The sequence below is a fragment of the Panicum virgatum genome, chromosome 9K (genome assembly GCF_016808335.1).
Source record: "Panicum virgatum strain AP13 chromosome 9K, P.virgatum_v5, whole genome shotgun sequence".
Classification (NCBI taxonomy): Eukaryota; Viridiplantae; Streptophyta; class Magnoliopsida; order Poales; family Poaceae; genus Panicum; species Panicum virgatum.
The window spans coordinates 61,422,202-61,440,591 of record NC_053144.1 but is presented as its reverse complement, the minus strand read 5'-3'; the positions used below and the strand labels follow the sequence as shown (position 1 = coordinate 61,440,591).

At 46.5% G+C, this 18,390-nt stretch overlaps 2 protein-coding genes and 1 long non-coding RNA gene across 4 annotated transcripts; 2 read left to right on the top strand and 1 right to left on the bottom strand.

The window, feature by feature from the left end:
- The first annotated feature begins 7,487 nt into the window (after positions 1-7,487).
- Positions 7,488-10,080, top strand: LOC120646719 (protein OPI10 homolog). Its single transcript, XM_039923160.1, has 2 exons — positions 7,488-8,240; positions 9,718-10,080. Exon 1 carries the CDS (start codon positions 7,691-7,693, stop codon positions 8,231-8,233), a length of 543 nt encoding a protein of 180 aa, XP_039779094.1. The 5' UTR covers positions 7,488-7,690; the 3' UTR covers positions 8,234-8,240; positions 9,718-10,080.
- A 393-nt stretch (positions 10,081-10,473) lies between these two features.
- LOC120646718 (65-kDa microtubule-associated protein 6-like) lies at positions 10,474-18,038 on the bottom strand. 2 transcript variants are annotated; one of them, XM_039923158.1, is made up of 12 exons: positions 17,663-18,038; positions 16,178-16,381; positions 15,163-15,423; positions 12,745-12,960; positions 12,508-12,663; positions 12,274-12,433; positions 12,048-12,199; positions 11,783-11,870; positions 11,513-11,586; positions 11,348-11,422; positions 10,919-11,265; positions 10,474-10,823 (listed from the first exon to the last, which is right to left on the bottom strand). In XM_039923158.1, the coding sequence occupies exons 1-11, from the start codon at positions 17,744-17,746 to the stop codon at positions 10,921-10,923; spliced, it is 1,815 nt and encodes a 604-aa protein (XP_039779092.1). In that variant the 5' UTR covers positions 17,747-18,038; the 3' UTR covers positions 10,474-10,823; positions 10,919-10,920. The 2 variants fall into 2 exon arrangements, with proteins under 2 accessions (XP_039779092.1, XP_039779093.1); XM_039923159.1 differs by having other exon boundaries at positions 16,178-16,397; positions 17,663-18,036.
- Positions 13,194-14,806, top strand: LOC120646720. The gene is made up of 2 exons (XR_005664549.1): positions 13,194-13,565; positions 14,307-14,806. It is a non-coding gene; the product is annotated as an uncharacterized LOC120646720 (long non-coding RNA).
- Positions 18,039-18,390: the final 352 nt, after the last annotated feature.

Genomic DNA, 18,390 nt, shown 5'->3' with positions numbered 1-18,390 from the left:
TGCCCTGGAGGCTTCTCGTTCCTATCCCTTTCTTCCTCCTCGAGCGAGCAGAGCAGCCGAGCCGCGCCATCGCTCGCCCTCCGGCCATAGCTCGCCACCCCGCCTCGATCCTTCGCGCCAGAGCCTTCTTCGCCTCGCTCTTTGCCTCCTCCACCCGTTCCGCAGCTCGGCCGTGCCCAAACCCGGCTGGAATCGAACCCGTCGAACCCAACCGCCATTGAAGCTCCACCGAGCTCCGCCCCCTCCGTCGATGTCCATCTTCCGGCCTTCCTCCATCCAATCCATGAGCACGGTGAGCATCCCGGTGACCTTCTCAAGCTTCCCGACCTTTTTCCCCGCGGAAACCGCCGCCACCACCGCCGGCTCACCGTCGCGCCGCCGCGCGCGCCGCTGCGGGGCCGTCCTGCGCGGGGCCGCGGGCCGTAACCGCGCGCCCCGGGGCCGGTAGGCCGCCCTGGCCACGAGCCAGCGCCGCAGCGCCGCCGGCTAGCCCCCGCCGCCGGGGAACGCCGTGCGCCGTCCCGCCTCCGCCATGGCGCCGCCCCGTGTGCCCCCGTGCCCTGCCCCGCGTGCGCTCCGCTCCGCCGAGCCGCTTTGGCCGCGGTCCAGCCAGGCCGCAACGCCGGTCGGCCGCCGCCGGCGGCAGCGCCGCCGCCCCCGCCGCGCCAGGCCGCGCGCCGTCCCTGGCGTGCGCGAGCAGCAAAGCAGGGGAGAACCCCGCCCTCTCTCTTTATTTCACTGACGGGTGGGGCCCGCGGTCAGGGAGAGGGGGAAAGTTAGGGTAGGTTTTGTTTTATTTATTATCTTTTGGCTGAAAACTTCAAGTTTGTGTAGAAAATTATAGAAAAGCGAGAAAAATGCAAAATAAATTTTGTTAGGTTTCTAGAATCGAGATCTTCAGAAAAAAAAAATACTTGTGCATGGGAAATGTCACTTTTGCCCCTGCTAAAAATTCAGTTTATGTTTAACCTAGTTTATTTAATACCAGTTGTTCTGTTGCTCTAAAAATTATGAAAAATTCACAGTGGCTTACTCCTTACATGTGTAGTCCACTGAAAAATTTCCATGAGTAAAAGTTTTGCGTGTATTACAAATCCATTTATGCTCAATTTATTGTAGCTAGTAGCAAAGTAAATGTTTTCTTTCCCAGTATTTGTTAATAATTTGTTTCTTGCATGTTATGTTTATACATTATCAAGCTGGTAAACATTTTATCACCAAGTCAGGTTTGCAAGTTAAGTTTTGCAAGTGTTTAGCTCCTAACCGCGGTTTTTTTTCTTTTGTGGTTGCTAAATAAATTCTTTTCTACCATAATTGTATCCTTGAAGCAATTGCTCAAATTTCCGTTTGTTTCTTTCTGTTCTGGTTTTAGGATCAGAATGGGATGCTCTTAGGTATGTTGTGGTTCTATTTGTTTGTTCGTAATTAAGTCTCTAATAAATCGTTGCCAAATTGTTTCTTTCGTTTAATTGCCGTATTGCATTTTGAGTGCCCTGCATCATTTCATTGCACCGCTTTAACTTTTGCATTGCATCCTTTTTCATACATGTAGACGTCACGAGCGAAGCCGTCTACGAGTTGATCGCTGAGCCAATCCAGGAGCCGCAAGCAGGGGAACCACGAGCCGAAGTAGCCGTCGAGCCAGATTCAGAAGTTGCTGACCCCGCTGACTGGCAAGGCAAGCCCCGGTGCATGACCCTTATTTTCAGTATTCAATATTTGTTATATATTTATTGTGCATTTAAGTTTCTAGGAGTTGATTGGAACCTTAGATGCATGATCCTTAGGTTTCCTCAGTCGCTCTACTAGTATACAGGTCGTTAGTACTGCAATGCTTAATTAGGATTCGGTACAAGACGAGTGATTCCTGTCACTCGCGAGATATAGGTCTTGTTACTTATGAAAAAAGTTCTGGAGAACGAATCTTTGAGAAAAAGAAAGGAAAAATGGAGACCGGGCGGAGATGGATTGGTTATGGATATGGAAGTTATGGAAAGTAAGCCTCCGCCTATGTCGATTGAGGACCGTACCGTTGTTGGCACTATTGATCGAGGATTGAACAGTACTAACCGCACGCCGGGAGTAGGAGGTAGTCGAAACTGGTAAGCTCAGTACCATATGTGCACCGGTAGGCGGACTTGATACTGTCTTCACCAGTGGAGCTAGTATACAAACTCATGGCTGGCCCTTCGTTGGTATCGGTGGGGCTAGCAGTCCCGGGTCGCAGGGCAGTTCGCCTATTCGGTGTGCATATGTGAAGGGTTGGTGTGTATAGCCCGACGGGGCATATACGTGCCGTGTTGGTTAGGTCCACCTTGCAAGGTTAAATCGAATCGATTCGCCGTGACTCGCGGATATGAGAACCTTGATCTCTCTGTCACATCGTAGTAAATAATGGAATTGGGAATGAAAAGTTGAGAATATGAGTTATGGCTGTGGTGCTCTGAAAAGATATTGTGATCAACCATGTATGCTCTAGAGTACTAGGCAAACCTAAGTTATAGCGGTCAACTCAATTGGCGCTAAAATATTGAAAGTAAGGATTCAGTGCTAGCTGCTTTTCAGCAAAATAACTCCAGAACCAAAAAGCCTTTCATGTCTAGTTAATGGGCTAAGTATACCCATGGACGGGTAAGTCTTGCTGAGTATTAGAATACTCAGGCTGGTTGTTGCCATATATTTTAACAGGCTACATTCCGGAGGACTCCGAAGAGATTTGTGCCTCGTGGATCGGTCAACCACTTCATCCCGGTTGGTCGGTCGAGTGGGTCCCGTATTCTCCGTGAAGTCGGGCAGGTGAGCCTCACATCAGTGGGCAAGATGTGAAGTTCGTCTTCTGTGACAATGCCACTGCGCGGAGGTGCTCCGCCAGTGCAGCGCAGCCCACCCCAGCAACTGGTGCGCCTGGCTGTATCCGGGCGTTCACCGGGGGCTTGGGTGCTACCACGTCCAAGTCGGCGTTGAGGTTGCGGCCCTCAATGTTAAGACGGCGCTCTCGTGCCCTCTCAACGGAGATGCGGGCATCCTCTCCCGCGCGCCGGCGGTTGAGCTCCGCCCGCAGGTCTTCTGTTCGTGCACCCCTAACGGTAGGGGAGTGCACGGATGCCGACGCACCGCCCTGACGCTGGCGGTAAGGTACCACCGCGTTGCCGGGCGGAGGTCGTTGCCCAGTTCTTGCAGAACTGGGGGAGGCCTGAGCCAGGTGGAGGAGACGGTCAATGTCATCCCGCCACTGCTTCAGGGCTTCTGGCGAGGCTGCTTCAGTCGGGGGGTTGCGAAGCAACTCCCTAGCCGCTGCCAGCGCTCCACCGCTCGCAGCTTGTGAGGGGCCCTTGATGGGCGCCCTGACTCTTGCCGGCGAGCAGCGCGCGCCGCCGCCGACGGTGGCTGCTCCGCAGGCACAGTTGCCCCTGGAGCAGGAACACGAGGGGCGTGTGGCGTGGAGGACGCCACACCCTCCGTCATCTCTACGTCGTCCACACGAACCATGGGGACGAAGAAGAGATGAACTGCGACCAGCTAAATTCCCCTACCTGGCGCGCCAAATGTCGCGGTGCTGCAAACCACGGCCGGGTGGCGGAAGGCACCCGCCCTAGCCCAGAGGGTGTGTACTCGGGGGTTAGCTAGTCCCAGATGGATCTCACTCAAGAACACGATGAACACAGCCAGATTTAGAGTGGTTCGGGCCGCCGGAGCGTAATACCCTACGTCCACTGTGTGTTGTATTGCCTTCCCACGAGAGTGAGAGAGTTTGCGAGAGCTTGTGTGTCTGGAGGGCCTGTAGTGCGCAGCGAGCGCCTCCCTTTTATATCTCAAGGGAGGCGCGTACATGGCTGTTGGGTCCCCGATAAGTGGGCCCAATGGTGTAGTATAAAATAACGTACTGTTCATACATCATGGCATCGCAGGCAACGGGGATCTCTCTCCTGGAATCCCTTGCCTGCTCCTGGAGTCCCTCGTTCATCATGTCTAGGCGCTGTCTTGTCAGGACGATGCCAGACGTAGCTAGTGGCGTCGCGTGCCACGTAGCTGAACGGCTGTGTAGCTTGCGACGTAGGCGGCATGATGGAAAAGTGTCGTGCCGTCGTATCCATTTAATGCTGCAGACTGGCTCTGCGCGGGTGCGGCACAGGCGGCTGCACTGTGTACCTTGGTAATACGCGGTGCACAGTGAGGCCTGACAAAGGCTGTCCCGCGTGCCGCGGCGATAGAGCACGCCTCAACCATCCGTATTAAATGCGGTGGGTGGGCGAGTCTCCTTGCGGAGGACTCGCGCACGAGCCCGCCCCCCGTGCCTCTGGGACACGTGGCGGCTCTGGACCCCCACGCGGTAAGGGGGTCCGGATGGGTGCAGGAGGTCCCGGACCCCTATGGGGGGGTCCGAGGCCTCGGCTGTCAGCTCGGAGCTTCCCTTCCTTAGAGACACGTGGCGTCTCCGGACCCATCCCCAGGCGGGGAACGGGTCCGGGGCCGTTGGCCTGGTGAGGAAAGAGCCTGACCGGTGGGGCCTGGCTACTCCGTCCTTTACGCGTAGTTACGGATAACTACGCGGGTCCTGCCTTGCTGCAGTAAGAGTGGGTATCCCTGCTACAGGGTACCGACAACTACTGGAGACAACTAAATTTTTATCCTCGAATTTTGATATGAAGGATCTTGGTGAAGCTTCATTTATTTTAGGAATTGAGATTCACCGAGATAGAAGAAAATGTGTATTAGGATTGTCGCGGAAAGCATACCTAGAAAAAGTATTAAAGAAATATAGTATGCATGCGAGCAAGCCCACACCTGCTCCAATAGTCAAGGACGACAATTTCGGGAAACATCAATGTCCCAAGAATCAGTATGAGCTCGAGCAAATGAAGACAGTGCCTTATGCTTCAGCTGTCAGAAGCTTACAGTATGCACAAGTGTGCACTTGCCCTGACTTAAGTTTTGTTACCGGGGTACTTGGCAGATACCAAAATAATTCAGGCATAGAACACTGGAAAATGATAAAGAAGGCTTTACGCTATAGGGCACTACTGGCCTCATGCTAACGTACAGAAAATCAGAATCTCTAGAAATAGAAGGATATTCAGATTCAGACTTTGCAGGAAATGTAGATGACAGAAAATCCACGTCTGGATACATCTTCACTCTTGCAAAAGGAGCAATATCGTGAAAGAGCTCTAAACAGTCAGTTACAGCATCTTCCACGATGTACGCAGAATTTGTAGCATGTTACGAGGCCTCCGGGCAGGTCACATGGTTTAAGAAATTCGTACCTGGTTTAAGAGTGATCGATAGCATAGAAAAACCAACGCTATATAGAATGGGAGGGGTGCCGGGGCTCGCACTACGAGGTTCGCCACCACAAACCCGTCCCACAGAAACCCTACCCGATCTAGGGTTAGCGCGAGGCCGACAGAAAGCACCCCAGCGCCGCCACGACGACCTCGCCGACCAACTCCCACGCCGTCGACAGCTAGTGCTGGTGGAGGCCCGAGGGATGCCAGTACCCGCGCCGTACACCGCCATCGCCGGACCATGAGCTCGTCGACCCGCACCTCGCCGACTCCGACTTCCTCGCCACCAACCTCAACTCGATAGACGCGATGGCTCCCATCGGCACCAGCTCGTCCACTGCACCGCCTCCGCTGACGGTCTGACTATCTCCCCCTCCATCTCATTCTGATCTATAGTTAGGACCCGAACTACTTGCTAATCTCTATCTAGAACATGTACCCCAGTGCTCGATTAGTGCTCAGATATCGATCTTGTAAAGAACCCTTGTGATTGAGAATCTAACACTCAGTTATCATGTGCCTGCCTTACAGCTAGCGCCGTCCATATTTGTTTTCATATTATTTAAGTTCTTTTTACTGCTTGTATTTAACTCATACTATCATTGGTTGATACTCCCTCCATCCAACTATGTAAGGCCCATTACTAAACAAGGTGCGAGCAGGGATGGAGCCATCTTGCTCCTTGTTTAGTTCACGGGTGCTGGAACTGAGCCATTCCGTGAAGAGAATAGTCGCAGTGATTTGGGATGGCTCCATCCCAAAAAAAAAACAGTCGAACTTAGCCATCCCACTTTGACGGCGTGAGAGGCCGTGATAGGGACGAGTGGGCGAGCAACGTCGGCGGGGGAGATGTGTGGGGGTGCCACTGCGGCACCGGAGCTGCAGCCGCACCTTGCTCGAGCCACGGCGACTGGCGAGAGGCGGCAGAGGACCTGGGCCGCACCCTGCTCGAGCCCTAGCGGCCGGTGAGAGGCCGCGTAGGTTCTCGGCGACGGCGGACCTGCGGACCCAGGGCAAAGGTTCGGAACAGTGACGACGCGGGCCCTAGGGCGAAGGAGTGGGTAGTTGGCGGCGTGGCAGGCCCTGAGGCGGAGGTCCTGGTCGGCGGCGACGGACAGACCCAACTCGGCGACCGAGGTGGAGGGCCCGAGCTATGGCAACGCCTTGGCACAACGGACCAGAGCCAACCTCGATAGCGAGGACGGGCAATGGAATGTTAGGCGCGCGAGATGACCTGACAAGCGGGACACACAAATAGAGACTGTCGGATCTAAAATTTCTGTTATCGTATCCCTCTAACCAAACAAGAAATGAAAACCGCTCCATCTCTCGGCTCCAGCCAAATAGCTTTTATAGGAATCGCCCCAAAAATAAAAATAGAACCACTCCATCCTAATCCATCCTAACTCGCTCTTCCAACTAAATGATATCCTAGTTTTTCTATAGACTCATTTTGTTTGGAATAAGAGTGATATCTAAACGGATTTTCCAAAAGTTGCCGGGGTCCCCGACCCCGACCACTAGCTATAGCTTCGCCCTTGTCGCTCTCTTTGTGTAATCAAGAGTTGAGGAATATACGAACAATTCAGTTAGCAAATACTCGGGGTTATCCGGCTAAAGAAAATAAGATCATGTTTAGTTTTTTAAAAAATTCTACAATACCTGCCACATCGAATCTTTAGACATACGCAGAACATTAAATATAATTAAAAAACTAATTATACAGTATAATTGTTTTTATGAGATGAATCTTTTAAATTTAATTACTTTGTGATTGGACATTAATTATCGAATAACAACGAAATGTGCTATAGTACCAAAATTCAAACTTTTGCGCGAACTAAACAGCCTAAGGATAAGTTTTAGCAGATTCAGGCCACAATTTCATGTGTATGACGCGCGGGACCCAACTGTAAGAAGACGACGTATGCTATGCAAACCACTTTCGTATGCAAACTATGAAAACTCCAATTTGGACCACCGGATCAAGATCCAACGGGCATGAGGAGGGAGTAATTTTATAATTAACTGCCCGCCTTTGGATTAGGTAATCACATTTTTACAAATCCTCCCTCCCACTCCTCATGTGTCATTTGGATTTTGATCTGGTGATCCAAATTAAAGTTTTCATAGTTTGCATACGAACTAGTTTAAAAAGCATACGTTGCTCTGTAAGAAAGGGTTTGACATGTCAAATCCCAATCGACCTTGCAAGCCTCAGTAACGTTCTAGAAGCCTCTATTCTCCCCCAGAACCCAATCGAAGGTACACCCCTCCCCCTCCATGCCCGATGCCCCGCATCGCCGGACAAAGAGCTCCCCGGTGCCACGCCGCCGCCCCACGGCACTAGCGCGAGCACCTTAGCGGCATCCAAGAATCTGCAAGCCCCGCCCGTCGCCGCCGCCATGTTCGGCGTCGTCTTCCCGGACTACACCTTCCCCCTCGACGCCACCGCCTTCGCGCAGGTGGCGCCCAACTCCTGGCTCCTCGACCTCTCCACGCTCGCGCTCGCCGCCGCGCCGCGTTCCGCGGTCGTATTCCTGCTCCCGGCCGCCGCGGCCGCGCTGCCGCCCGGCAAGGCCGTCGCCGTCTACTTCCAGGCCGCCGCCAATCGCCCCTTCGCGTTCCTGGGGGCGCTCGGGGCGACGCGTCCCTCGGCCAGCTTCTCGCTCCCGGAGGCCGGCGACGAGCCGGAGCCTGCTGTAGGCCCCGCTAAGCTGGGCGTCGCAGTAGAGGATGTGGCAGCGCTGCCGCCGCCCCCCGACGAGCAGCGCGCCGAGCGCGTCGCGCTCCGCGTCGGCGAGAACTTGTTCAACTTCATGCAGTCGTTCTGCGGCGCCGACGGCGGCAAGCTGGTGGTGCCCACGGACATCCTGGACCGGTGGTTCCGCAAGTTTCAGGAGCGGGCCAAGAAGGATCCCACATACCTCAAAAGCTTCGACTTTTGAGAGCAAGGTATTGCCTCCCTGTAGTTCATTGTGAGCCACGCTCTTCGGCTCCGATTGGTGCGAATTGCTTCCCTTAGAAGGTGAATCATGTTGTGTGATCTCGATAGATTGTACCGTGCACGTGCATTGCCTGTTCGGCTGTTCCATTGCAGTAGGATGCTGAATGGTGTCACCTAGTAGTAGTTTCAGATAGTGATCTAACAGGTTTTGACAAAGGGAATATGTATACTTTTTATGTCATTGGGAACATGGTTTTCCTGTATCACCAACAAGTTCAACCTGGTCTATTATTATCGAACGGCCTTCTATATTGGGTAGCCTGCTGGTGTGTGCGGTCATCCTAATGTTAGGATCAATGTGACTTCTTGATATTGTTTCGATATAACAATACCTGTTGTCTTGACAGCAAGCTCACACGCCCTAAGTAATAATTTAATGAGGATATGTATAAAGTTAGATTTACCATTGCATAGAGCCCTGACTAATCATTGTGAAGTTACTTGGAGCAATATCTATTGGAAGAAAATGTGTTATGAGTCCATGCATTTGCAGATTTCTGGAACTATGCGGTTTCAGGAACTATGCACTTTCTACCATTCTACTTGGTCATGTACTAATAGTGATTTGATGTTCAGATATGACTCCCTTCATCACCTTACCCTTACCAGTCGGTTTCTTTCACCTATTCATGACCACTTGCTTGTTAGTAAGAGATTGATTTACTTTGATGCGTTATTTGTTGGATTCTTGTTAGAATTTGGCCTAAGAATCAACAACTGCACCATTGCAGTTCAACTTCTTTGAAGTGGGCTAGTAGTGGTGATCTTGTTTTAATGAAAAACAACCGGTTGCCGAATACCTCAAAAGGTCAAAAGTCAGATTGGTTGAAAATCTAAAGTTTGCTGATCAAGCTAGAAGGAAATTATAGCCAACTATGTAACATGTATCGGTACTCCATTTCAAATGAATGATGCTAATTAACTGAGACACGTATGCGTGTATTGGTACAATATTTATATAAACTAGCATGGCAAAAAAGTTCCTTAACCACACTTGGAGATTGGTATTTCTAACATATGCTTGCCAGTTGATAATTGTATACCGGTAGTATTATGGTCTCTGATAAAATACTCAATCCCTTTATTTATTTGCTAACAAACTAATGCATCTGGAATAAATTAGGGTCTCTTTGCAAATTGACAGGTAACTTAGTAATTCTTGTGAAGCTATGATGAGAGTTGTTATAATATTTTGTTTAAGGGGTGATTGCCTTTTGCACAGCTTTTTCCTTGGTAATTCTTGTTTAGAGAATTCCAAAAGGAAAAGAGAAAACACTGACAACATTAATAGCTGGATTGTACAATTCTAGTTTGGTGGATTATCATACCACATACCGCATAGCATATATCCCCCTTTTCTCCTTCATTGGTTATGAAACTATTTGTTAAGTAGTGCTCATCACTTTGTTGCATGCTATTTTGCAGATACCATGCGCATGTGGGAAGAATGTATTGGATAGCAGAGTTTTATTCGTTATCTAGGCCCGCCTATATGTTTGTACACAAGGTTAGGCTGTATTTTAGGGGCTACACTGGATCAAGGTGCATATGCAGCTTCTCTCTTCTAGTAGAGAAGGATGCAGCTTCTCTCTTCTAGTAGAGAAGGGCGACGACACCAAAAGCATAGGTTGGATGGTGGTGCTGTAAGTGCTCACACCTTAACGAAAGGTCTTGCTGGCAACTTGTACAAAACACTTCTAAATGATTCTGCTTGGAATGTCAGTCATTTGGATAATTTCTGGGAAACTCAAGGCCAAGGCAGATGCGATAAACCATCTTTCGCTCGTTTCTCTTTGCATTTCCATGTTCTTTTACTCGGTTTCATTTCCCGTGAGCTATTAATTTCTTTTGCCGTTGGTACTAGCCCCTGTTGATCATGACAAAATGTGGATGTTAGGCATAGTAATTTTTTTTATGAAAAAAGGTTGGGGACAGTACCTTTGAACTAGCAACCCATCCTGCTACTGAAAATCTGGGTACTTTAGAATCAAATGAATGGTAACATGGAGATCCATGTGCTCGATTTGCTGCCTGTGTGAACTGAGATCCAACAGGCAAGACACCTCTTGCTCGGACAAAAAGATGGGCGTTAGATTCCCTCATTCCCATAAAGCACACCAGCTGCGATCCAATAGATACGAGCACACATGCTGCAGTCTGTAAGGCTGAAATGCAACATCATTTTCGACAAAAATCAAGCCTTCATTCACATGCAAAACAAATATCTGACCTGTAGTACAGGACTCCAGGAGGGGGGATGGAGGGGGAGAGGAAAGAGAACACACAGCACGAAACAATTACATTGCACAGCTTATCCCATTCACAATTTCACATGTTTCCTAACCAAACGAGTTGCCTAAATTTGGAAATAGAGCAAAACCATGAATGTTAGAAATTATATCTACAATCAAATTCACCTAAATTTTGTCACAACCTGTCGTCACTCATCAGCAATGTTAATAGCTACCACACACTGGTCCAATCTTGATGCTATCCATCCTTCTCACCAAGAAGTCTCTTCCCTAACCAACCTGAAACCAATTGAAAACCAGGATCAGCATTCAGCAAAGCTTCTAGCCATGAAACATCATGAAGAACACTGCAACAAAACTCTCAGAGGTCTCACACTTAGTGCAAATACAATGGCGAATCAGGCTCCGAGCCGCTAATGGAGGCGAAGGATGACATGCTATCCTCTTTGGAAACCGCTGAGAAGTTCAGTGCTGCTGCTGTCAGACGCCTATTCTCCTTGAAGTAGTTATTATACCGCCCAGAATATGAGCGTGGGGTTAGAAGCTCCGGGGTCGCACTGCCAGCTGAAACTCGGCGGGGCACTGGGGTCATGAATCCAGTTCCATTTCCATTTGAATGGTGGTTGCTCATCCTTCTATTGAAGCTGTTTGTCTTTCTGGGACTAGGTTTAGACCCGAAAATCAACTCTTTAAGCAATAAACTCTGCAGCTTCTTCTGGTCCTATAATAAAGATTTAGTCAGTAATTATATGTGCAAGAGCTCTTGTGGTTGCAGTGGCAAAAGGAGGGATATTAATTTTTACCCGACAGCGTCTCTTGTCTTCCTCCCTTTGTGCCCTTCTGAGTTTTTGCTCTTCCAAAATGGCAACCAAACGAACCTTCACACACAAATTCAATGTTCCCTTACTATATAGAACAGAACTACCCAACTGGATTCATCGTAATGGTTAATTAGATCTACAACTTACTCCATCATATAAAAATGGCACATTTCTTTCATCCTCCCACGCGAAAGTTTTGGCTATCAAGCTGTCAATCATACCTGCAGAAAAAAGAGCAGTTTATGATCATTCTACATAGGAAAAGTCAATTAGTTTGAGTTAGCAGTACATCAGCGGAGTTATACCCACAATTTTGTATGTCAAATTCCTAGATTAGATCCCACTGATACTGCCAGGATACACCAGCATGTCCAACTGAAGTTAATAGTATTAACAGCTGGGGAAAAGAAGACTCACTTGGAATCTTTTGGACAAGTATCCTTGCCTTTTCTGCACGCTTGAGATTCAAGTGGGCACCCCTGCCAGCGCTATACCTGTTATCATCCTGCAGGACACAGGAAAACATTGAAGATGTCATTACCAAAATAAATTATACTGAGATGCAAATTATATTTTTTTAAGACAATCCGAATGTACAATATTAACATGTCAACAGAGGGAAAAGGCTGAAACCATATTCAATGGATGCATCCTAATCTTTTAACAAAGAAAAGAATCTTACTTGGTTATATTCCTCAAGCCAAGTCTCTTCATCACAAGCCGATAGCCATTTATCCACTCTGTCCATGATATCTTTCCTTGTTAAGGACTCTTCATTTGCTTTTGCTATTTGTACTTCAATGCTGGAAAGGAGTTCGCAAGGATCTACTAAACCTGAATGTGGAATGTTCTTAGATTATTCAAAAATTAACCATCAGCAAGTTCCAGTTTTGTGTCAGAACACATACCAGAATCAATCAATGCAATGATCTTCTCTGGTGCTGTGTTCATATCAGGCTCCATATGTGCATTTCTGCAGACGTCTTCTAGTTCTAACCTTTTCTTGAGAACAAGCTCCTTCATTCTACTAGCTTTTTGTTTAGTTAGCCTTTCAACTTCCTCTTCTGTCTAAAGAATCCAATAATAACAATAGTGAGAACTGAATCATCTTGTAAATAAATAATTATCTCACAGATGGTTACCTCCTGAATTGTGTCCAATGACAGAATGCCAGGAGAAGTTATCTCTTCCTCAGAAGATCCAAGAACAGCTGCTACTTTGGCAAATTGTCTCCTCTCTTGTTCAGCTGACTCCATGAGATTCCATAATTTGTGAAGCTTTTCCACAATCTCTTGCAACTGAACGCATTGACCAAATTGTTAGAGAAGCTAAACAAACAAAAAAGAGCTACCAACCCCAGTTCTACGCCAAGGAATCACCTTGAAAACTCTTGTCTTCTTTTCTGCTTTGAGCTTCAGGATAGTCTGAGTAAGACCTTCAAGAGTGCTATCACTGATATTTGTTGAATTTTCTGAGTTGGTTCCGTGCAAACTTGGATGCACCTCTTTTACAGTCTCTGCAAAATCCATCCCAAGCACCGCACATAGGCCGTGCACTTCATCCACATATATGAAGACTTTCTGAAGGCGATCAGACTGAACAAGAAAAAAAAAAGGAAAGGAGAGAATTAATTTTCTTCGACTTATATAGCATAGCCAAGAAAGAGATTAGTTACTATTCAGGTTGCAGGCGGGGCGGGTTCTTCTACAAGCCCGCAAACCCGCCCCGCAAAATTCTCGTATGCGGCTGACGCGGCCAGCTGCAACATTCTAGTGGCCCGATATTGGCCAGACTGCTAAAGCCCGCGGAGGAGAATGAAACCCGCCATACCCTCAAGAACCCGCAACTTCATTTCGCATCTGCTTGCCTCGCGGAAGCCGGCGGCCGCCGTCGCGGTCCCCACCCCCACTGCAATCAACGTCTCCGTCCAGTCGCCCATCATCCGCTCCTCACGCCGCCCACTGCGAAGTCACTCGAGCCGAGGGCCCGACCCCAACGCCCTTACGTCGTGCTGCCACCGCTGCAGCGCCGCCGTGGAGATGCCAGGGAGCACAGCAGGATGTCAACGCTTAGGCCGCCGTCGTCTCCGCTCAACTCCACCAACTAGCATCACTGCCTCCCTGCGGGCTACGCCGGCACGTCCTGCCGTGTTACGAAGTAGCAGCCAACCCTGCGCCCTGTTCTTAAGTCTGCATCACAGGTGAGTGTGGTTCGTAGATTTGCTTAATTGCTTAGCTTCACCAGAAATTGGTGTGTGTTCATCGTATTTCAATGGTTAAGGATTTACTTAGCTAGTCTGCACCGCGTGTCACAAGCAATTTAGAGGGTGAAACAGTGGTAAAGAGTATTCTAAATCTCCGATTGATGAATTATGCTCCCATCTATGAGAAAACAAATGCCATGGAATGCTACTGCTGCAGACATGCAGGCATGGCACTGGTTTGCTATTCAGAGTATTTGCTAAAGAGCATTAGTATGGAGAGATGCAGGCATGGCATTGGATTGTTAGCATATCACTGATATATTTTTTAAATGAATATACACTGATATAGTTGTTGTTACCTGTGTCGACCTTGACTAAAATGATGCATGAGGTAGGGACTAGTTGTATGTTCAGAGTAATGTTTGGTATATCTTTCACGTTGTGCAATCAGAGTTACATATTGGAAAATATCACTTTAGATTGAGCCAATCTTCTGATATGTGTCAATCTGAACATCGCATTATAGATCTAATAAAACATTAGCATTTCTTGAATGTTTATAATTGGGTCGATTGGTAGTTGTAAACCTTAGCAAGTTAATTATTAGTTGTATCATGAGCATATCGCATTCAGTTAGAGGACTTAATGTTGGCTAATACAACATCTGCTAATATATTTCTGCTAGTTTCTAGTAGTTGCTAAATTTTTCGTTTGTTCATGTTTTTCCACATGAAGCAGCAATCAGAGGTGAAGTTGTCTTTATTCATGGTAACTGCACTATCATTGGAGGCTGCCCAAGGAGAGCTGGTTTCTCACAAAGTAGGACTGTATTGTTCCTAAAATTTGATGAAATGGCTTGAAGCTACAGAATTCCTTCACACTACATACATGCAGTTCTGATGAAAACTTTTGTTTTTGAACTTTTCCAGATGTGAAGAAACAAGATGCTTGGATGGATAAAATTTTTTTAGTTCTTTTCTTAGTAGCACCATGATAATTTAATCTATCCTTATTTGATTATCCTTGATGTAATCTATCCTAGTTTGGTTATCTATAGTGCCTTCTTGCTTACTGGGAGCTCTTTAGCAAATAGTACTCTGAATAGCAACCAAGAATAAACAGGTGGTAGAAGCTAATGGTTCTTGTTAATTCTTGATGATGTAATGTAATCCTAATCTGATTGATGATAGAATGACACAGTTCTAATTATTAATACTCGTTTTTGAATTTTGATTTCATTCACTAGTTTATATTGTTTTCATCTAATATAGTTGATACTTATTGGTTCATTAAATGGACTAGTACTGGGTAAGCAAGCGAGCTAGCTGTATGTCCATGCGGGACATGCGGGATTAGAGCTTGTGCCACGAAGCCCGCGAACTGCTTGTTGCCCGCATGTTGAACCTCGTGGGCAGCCTCAAACCCGCACAAAATATTAGCGACAAGCTCTGCGGGTTTGCGGCCGGCCGCAACCCGCCCCGCCTGCAGCCTGAGTTACTATTAAAGAATTTCGATGGGTCAACCTATATATATCTACAATATTGAACCAAAGAAAGTTCCACAAATAAACATTACAAGCTAAGATCACTCCTACCTTTTCCTTCTGTAGATTCCGCAATTGCATTTGAAGATCAGAAATTCTTCTCGTCGATAAGTCATGATCATCACTAAGTTGTTTGACACAACCATCATAGTTCTGATAACCATGATCAGAAATTTGTGCTTTTATCTTCTCAATTTGAGATTGCACATTTGAGATCTGTTTGATTCTTTCTTCTTTCTTTGTCCTAAGCTCTTCTAACAGAGGCGTCACTGCAGCAAGTTGATCTTTCAATGATGTGTGCTTTTCATCCACCTACAAACGAATATCTTACATGACAAAAAAGGAGAGAGAAATACATGCTGGTTTACTTTGGATTATACAGTGATGTCAGACACAAGTTTTTTTCCCTCTGGAAAGTAAACATGAATGCTCATGATTCTCAAACATATGTCATGTAGTATCTAGGATACATAAAAATTAAAAACGCAACACTTCTGCTTTGTTGGGAATTGGGATGCTTTTATTTTATCCTAACATTCAATAAGCAATTACTTCGTTTGTCTGTGTCTGATGCATGTAGAAGCTGTGGGTCAGAAGATCCCAGGCATTGGCACTAAACAAGTATGTTCCATAGCACACCTTATGCGAAAGAAAAATCCTACATGTACCATCCCAGTAGGATTGAATTATAAGAAAGCACTATATTCAATAATTCTTCAACTGACTGCATGGTTCGCAATTACAAATATTCTAAAAAAATGGGTTCCACAATCTAACTGTACCCATCTGACATGACTATGCAACAACCTTATGACTCAGCTGCCCATGTCACTATGCTATGTTTTCATCATTAACTGAAAAAAGACAGCCGGCCCGTATAATACCAAATATTCTACACAAGGTGCTGCATGACGTAGACAATGATTTCATTGCTTGTTCAATGGACCTGTTGCAGCTTGATAGGCAAACTAAAACTGAGAATTACATGACAAGTGACAGCATACGAAGGTCAATAAGCTAAACACTTGAGAAAGAGGCAAAAATATAAATTATGACAAAAATATACCTTGAATTGTGTGGTGTTTTCCCCTATAGAAGCAACTAGAGCTTTAAGCTCTGCTTCTTTGGCCATCAATGACTGATGGAGCTGAGCTCTCTCGGCACTGGCACTATCTACCTTTCGACGGTACACACGCATGCACTCTTTTTCGAGTTCAAGGAACATACGATCTTTATCTTGTTCACGCTCCCCAATCTCTGTCCATATTTGCTAAAACAAATTTCATCTGTCAGATGATCAAACAAGACGGAAAAAATATATAAAAAATAAAATTTATAAAAAAATAAACATCATTTATTGAATGTATCGAAACTTTACGGAAAAAATGTATAAAAAATAAACATCTTTTATTGAATGTATTCGAACTTTATTAATAAGAATAAGAAAATATATGCAACTGCAAGCACCCGAACATGATTTAAGATCACTACATGCAACTTAAAACTAAAAAAATTGACAAACGCCTCTAAGCTCATTTGAATGTATTTATTTGATCAATAAAGGAATGTTTTCTTAAGCAGGATGAATGGAGTTATCTTTAATGGACATCATGGCGTGTCTCTAGAAACAATGTTACCAAGGAACTTCTCTGGATAGCATTGCTGTCATAAAACTAGTTTTGTTATAGAAAAATTAATTCAATTACGCAGAACTTCCGAATAAGTGGGAACATCACATTAGTTTTCCCAAGTTGCACGACATCAGAGAGTTCTATAATAAGTACTGGCCCATGAGTTACAAATCCAATTTTGAGCGCAGTTGTTGCTATTATATTAGTAATAAAATGAATGATTTAAGAATCCGAATGAATACCAGCGTAACAGTATATTCCTCTTTCTCATGCTGTGTCAGCCAGTGGCATACTACGAACGCTCCTAATTACCATCGACAATTACAGCATTGATGCTATAATGCTATTTCAAGCATTCTTTGTTCTCCAAATCCATACGTCCTTCGAACAATTATAAGAAAGAAGTAAATATATGTATTCCCGTTGCTTCTTAATAAGAAACACAGAAAGCGAGACGAAGACTTGACAATCAATCGAAGGTTGCGCCTTCAAAGCTCAAATGAAGAAAGCTGCAAGCAGCTGAAGCAACAAATTTCCAACTGTTCCTCTCAAAATCGTGGCATCTCTTCAAAGGAAAGCCACCTTTTTGGGGAGGGGAGCGAAGGGGAAGAGAGGAACAAGAGGGTGACAAAAGCAGCAAGGCTGACGAAAGAATTCAACCTCTCCGCAAAATTTGAACTTGTTTAAGCCCCTTTGAAGAACGGTGACAATATCAGAATCTCAAAATGGCTAAACATCTGCAACTTTTGTTCCTTCAAAAGAAAAATAAAATCGGCAACTTTCCCTGAAACAAGGAAGCACTTCATTCGGTCGTTCCTGAATCACACATACGATTGCCAAATGATTCGAAGAACCAAGCAAATCAAGGACGCGGCGAACGAACAAACTAAAGCACACTTCCTTCTGGGGGAGAAACGCACCTCGAGCTCGCGCAGAAGCGCGCCGCACGGCGTGTCAAAGCTGACGCTGGCCCGCACCGCCTTGTCCAGGCCATAACCGGCCATGACCCTCTCCCCCGCGCAAGGAGAGAGAAGAAGCAACTGGAAGCGAAGGAGGCACCTTTCTAGTGCCCCTCACTCTCTCCCTCCTCTTCCCTCCTTGTCCTTGCTTCTTGCTCTTGTACCAATGGCAAGGACTCCCGACTCCAATGCCGCTTGACAACCACCCTGGCTGGTTCCAGAGAGAGAAGGGAAGAGAGAGGCGGAGAGATGGGCAGCGGTGGTTGCCTCGTTATATACGGATCTCACTCGAAGTTGGCAACAGAAAGGGAAGAAAACGGGGGGTGAAAATGGCGAGAGGTAGGAGAAGGGGAGGGGAAGTTCCTTGTGAATAGCCAAAAATTACTGGCTTGTTTTTTGGCTGTAATAGGAGCTGGCCAACAAAAACTGCTGCTTTTCTTGATGCGGTTTGGTAACTGGTTGCCGCAAGATTTGCCCTTTTCTGCTTGATTTTTCAGAAGTCGTCAGCAGGATGTGGTGACAAGATCTGAATTTTTGTGACAGGGTTCTCTCTACTACTCCCTACCGCTCATTGTTATATTGTCTACCTAATTAAAGATTCACAAATCTTAAATTAATTTGAGTTACAGATAAAAGACTCATGCTTCATCAATCACTCGTCCAGAACAAAGTTACCGGAGTTCTCGGGA

What these genes read in the sequence shown, in the direction of transcription:
- LOC120646719 (XM_039923160.1), top strand. Translation starts at nt 7,691, where the DNA reads ATGTTCGGCGTCGTCTTCCCGGACTACACCTTCCCCCTCGACGCCACC.
- LOC120646718 (XM_039923158.1), bottom strand. Translation starts at nt 17,746, where the DNA reads ATGGCCGGTTATGGCCTGGACAAGGCGGTGCGGGCCAGCGTCAGCTTT. An exon ending in AGAAGACAAGAGTTTTCAAG is followed by an intron (nt 12,664 to 12,744) that starts GTGATTCCTTGG and finishes CAATGCGTTCAG; the next exon opens with TTGCAAGAGATTGTGGAAAA. An exon ending in AAGACAAGAGACGCTGTCGG is followed by an intron (nt 11,266 to 11,347) that starts GTAAAAATTAAT and finishes TCTTTATTATAG; the next exon opens with GACCAGAAGAAGCTGCAGAG.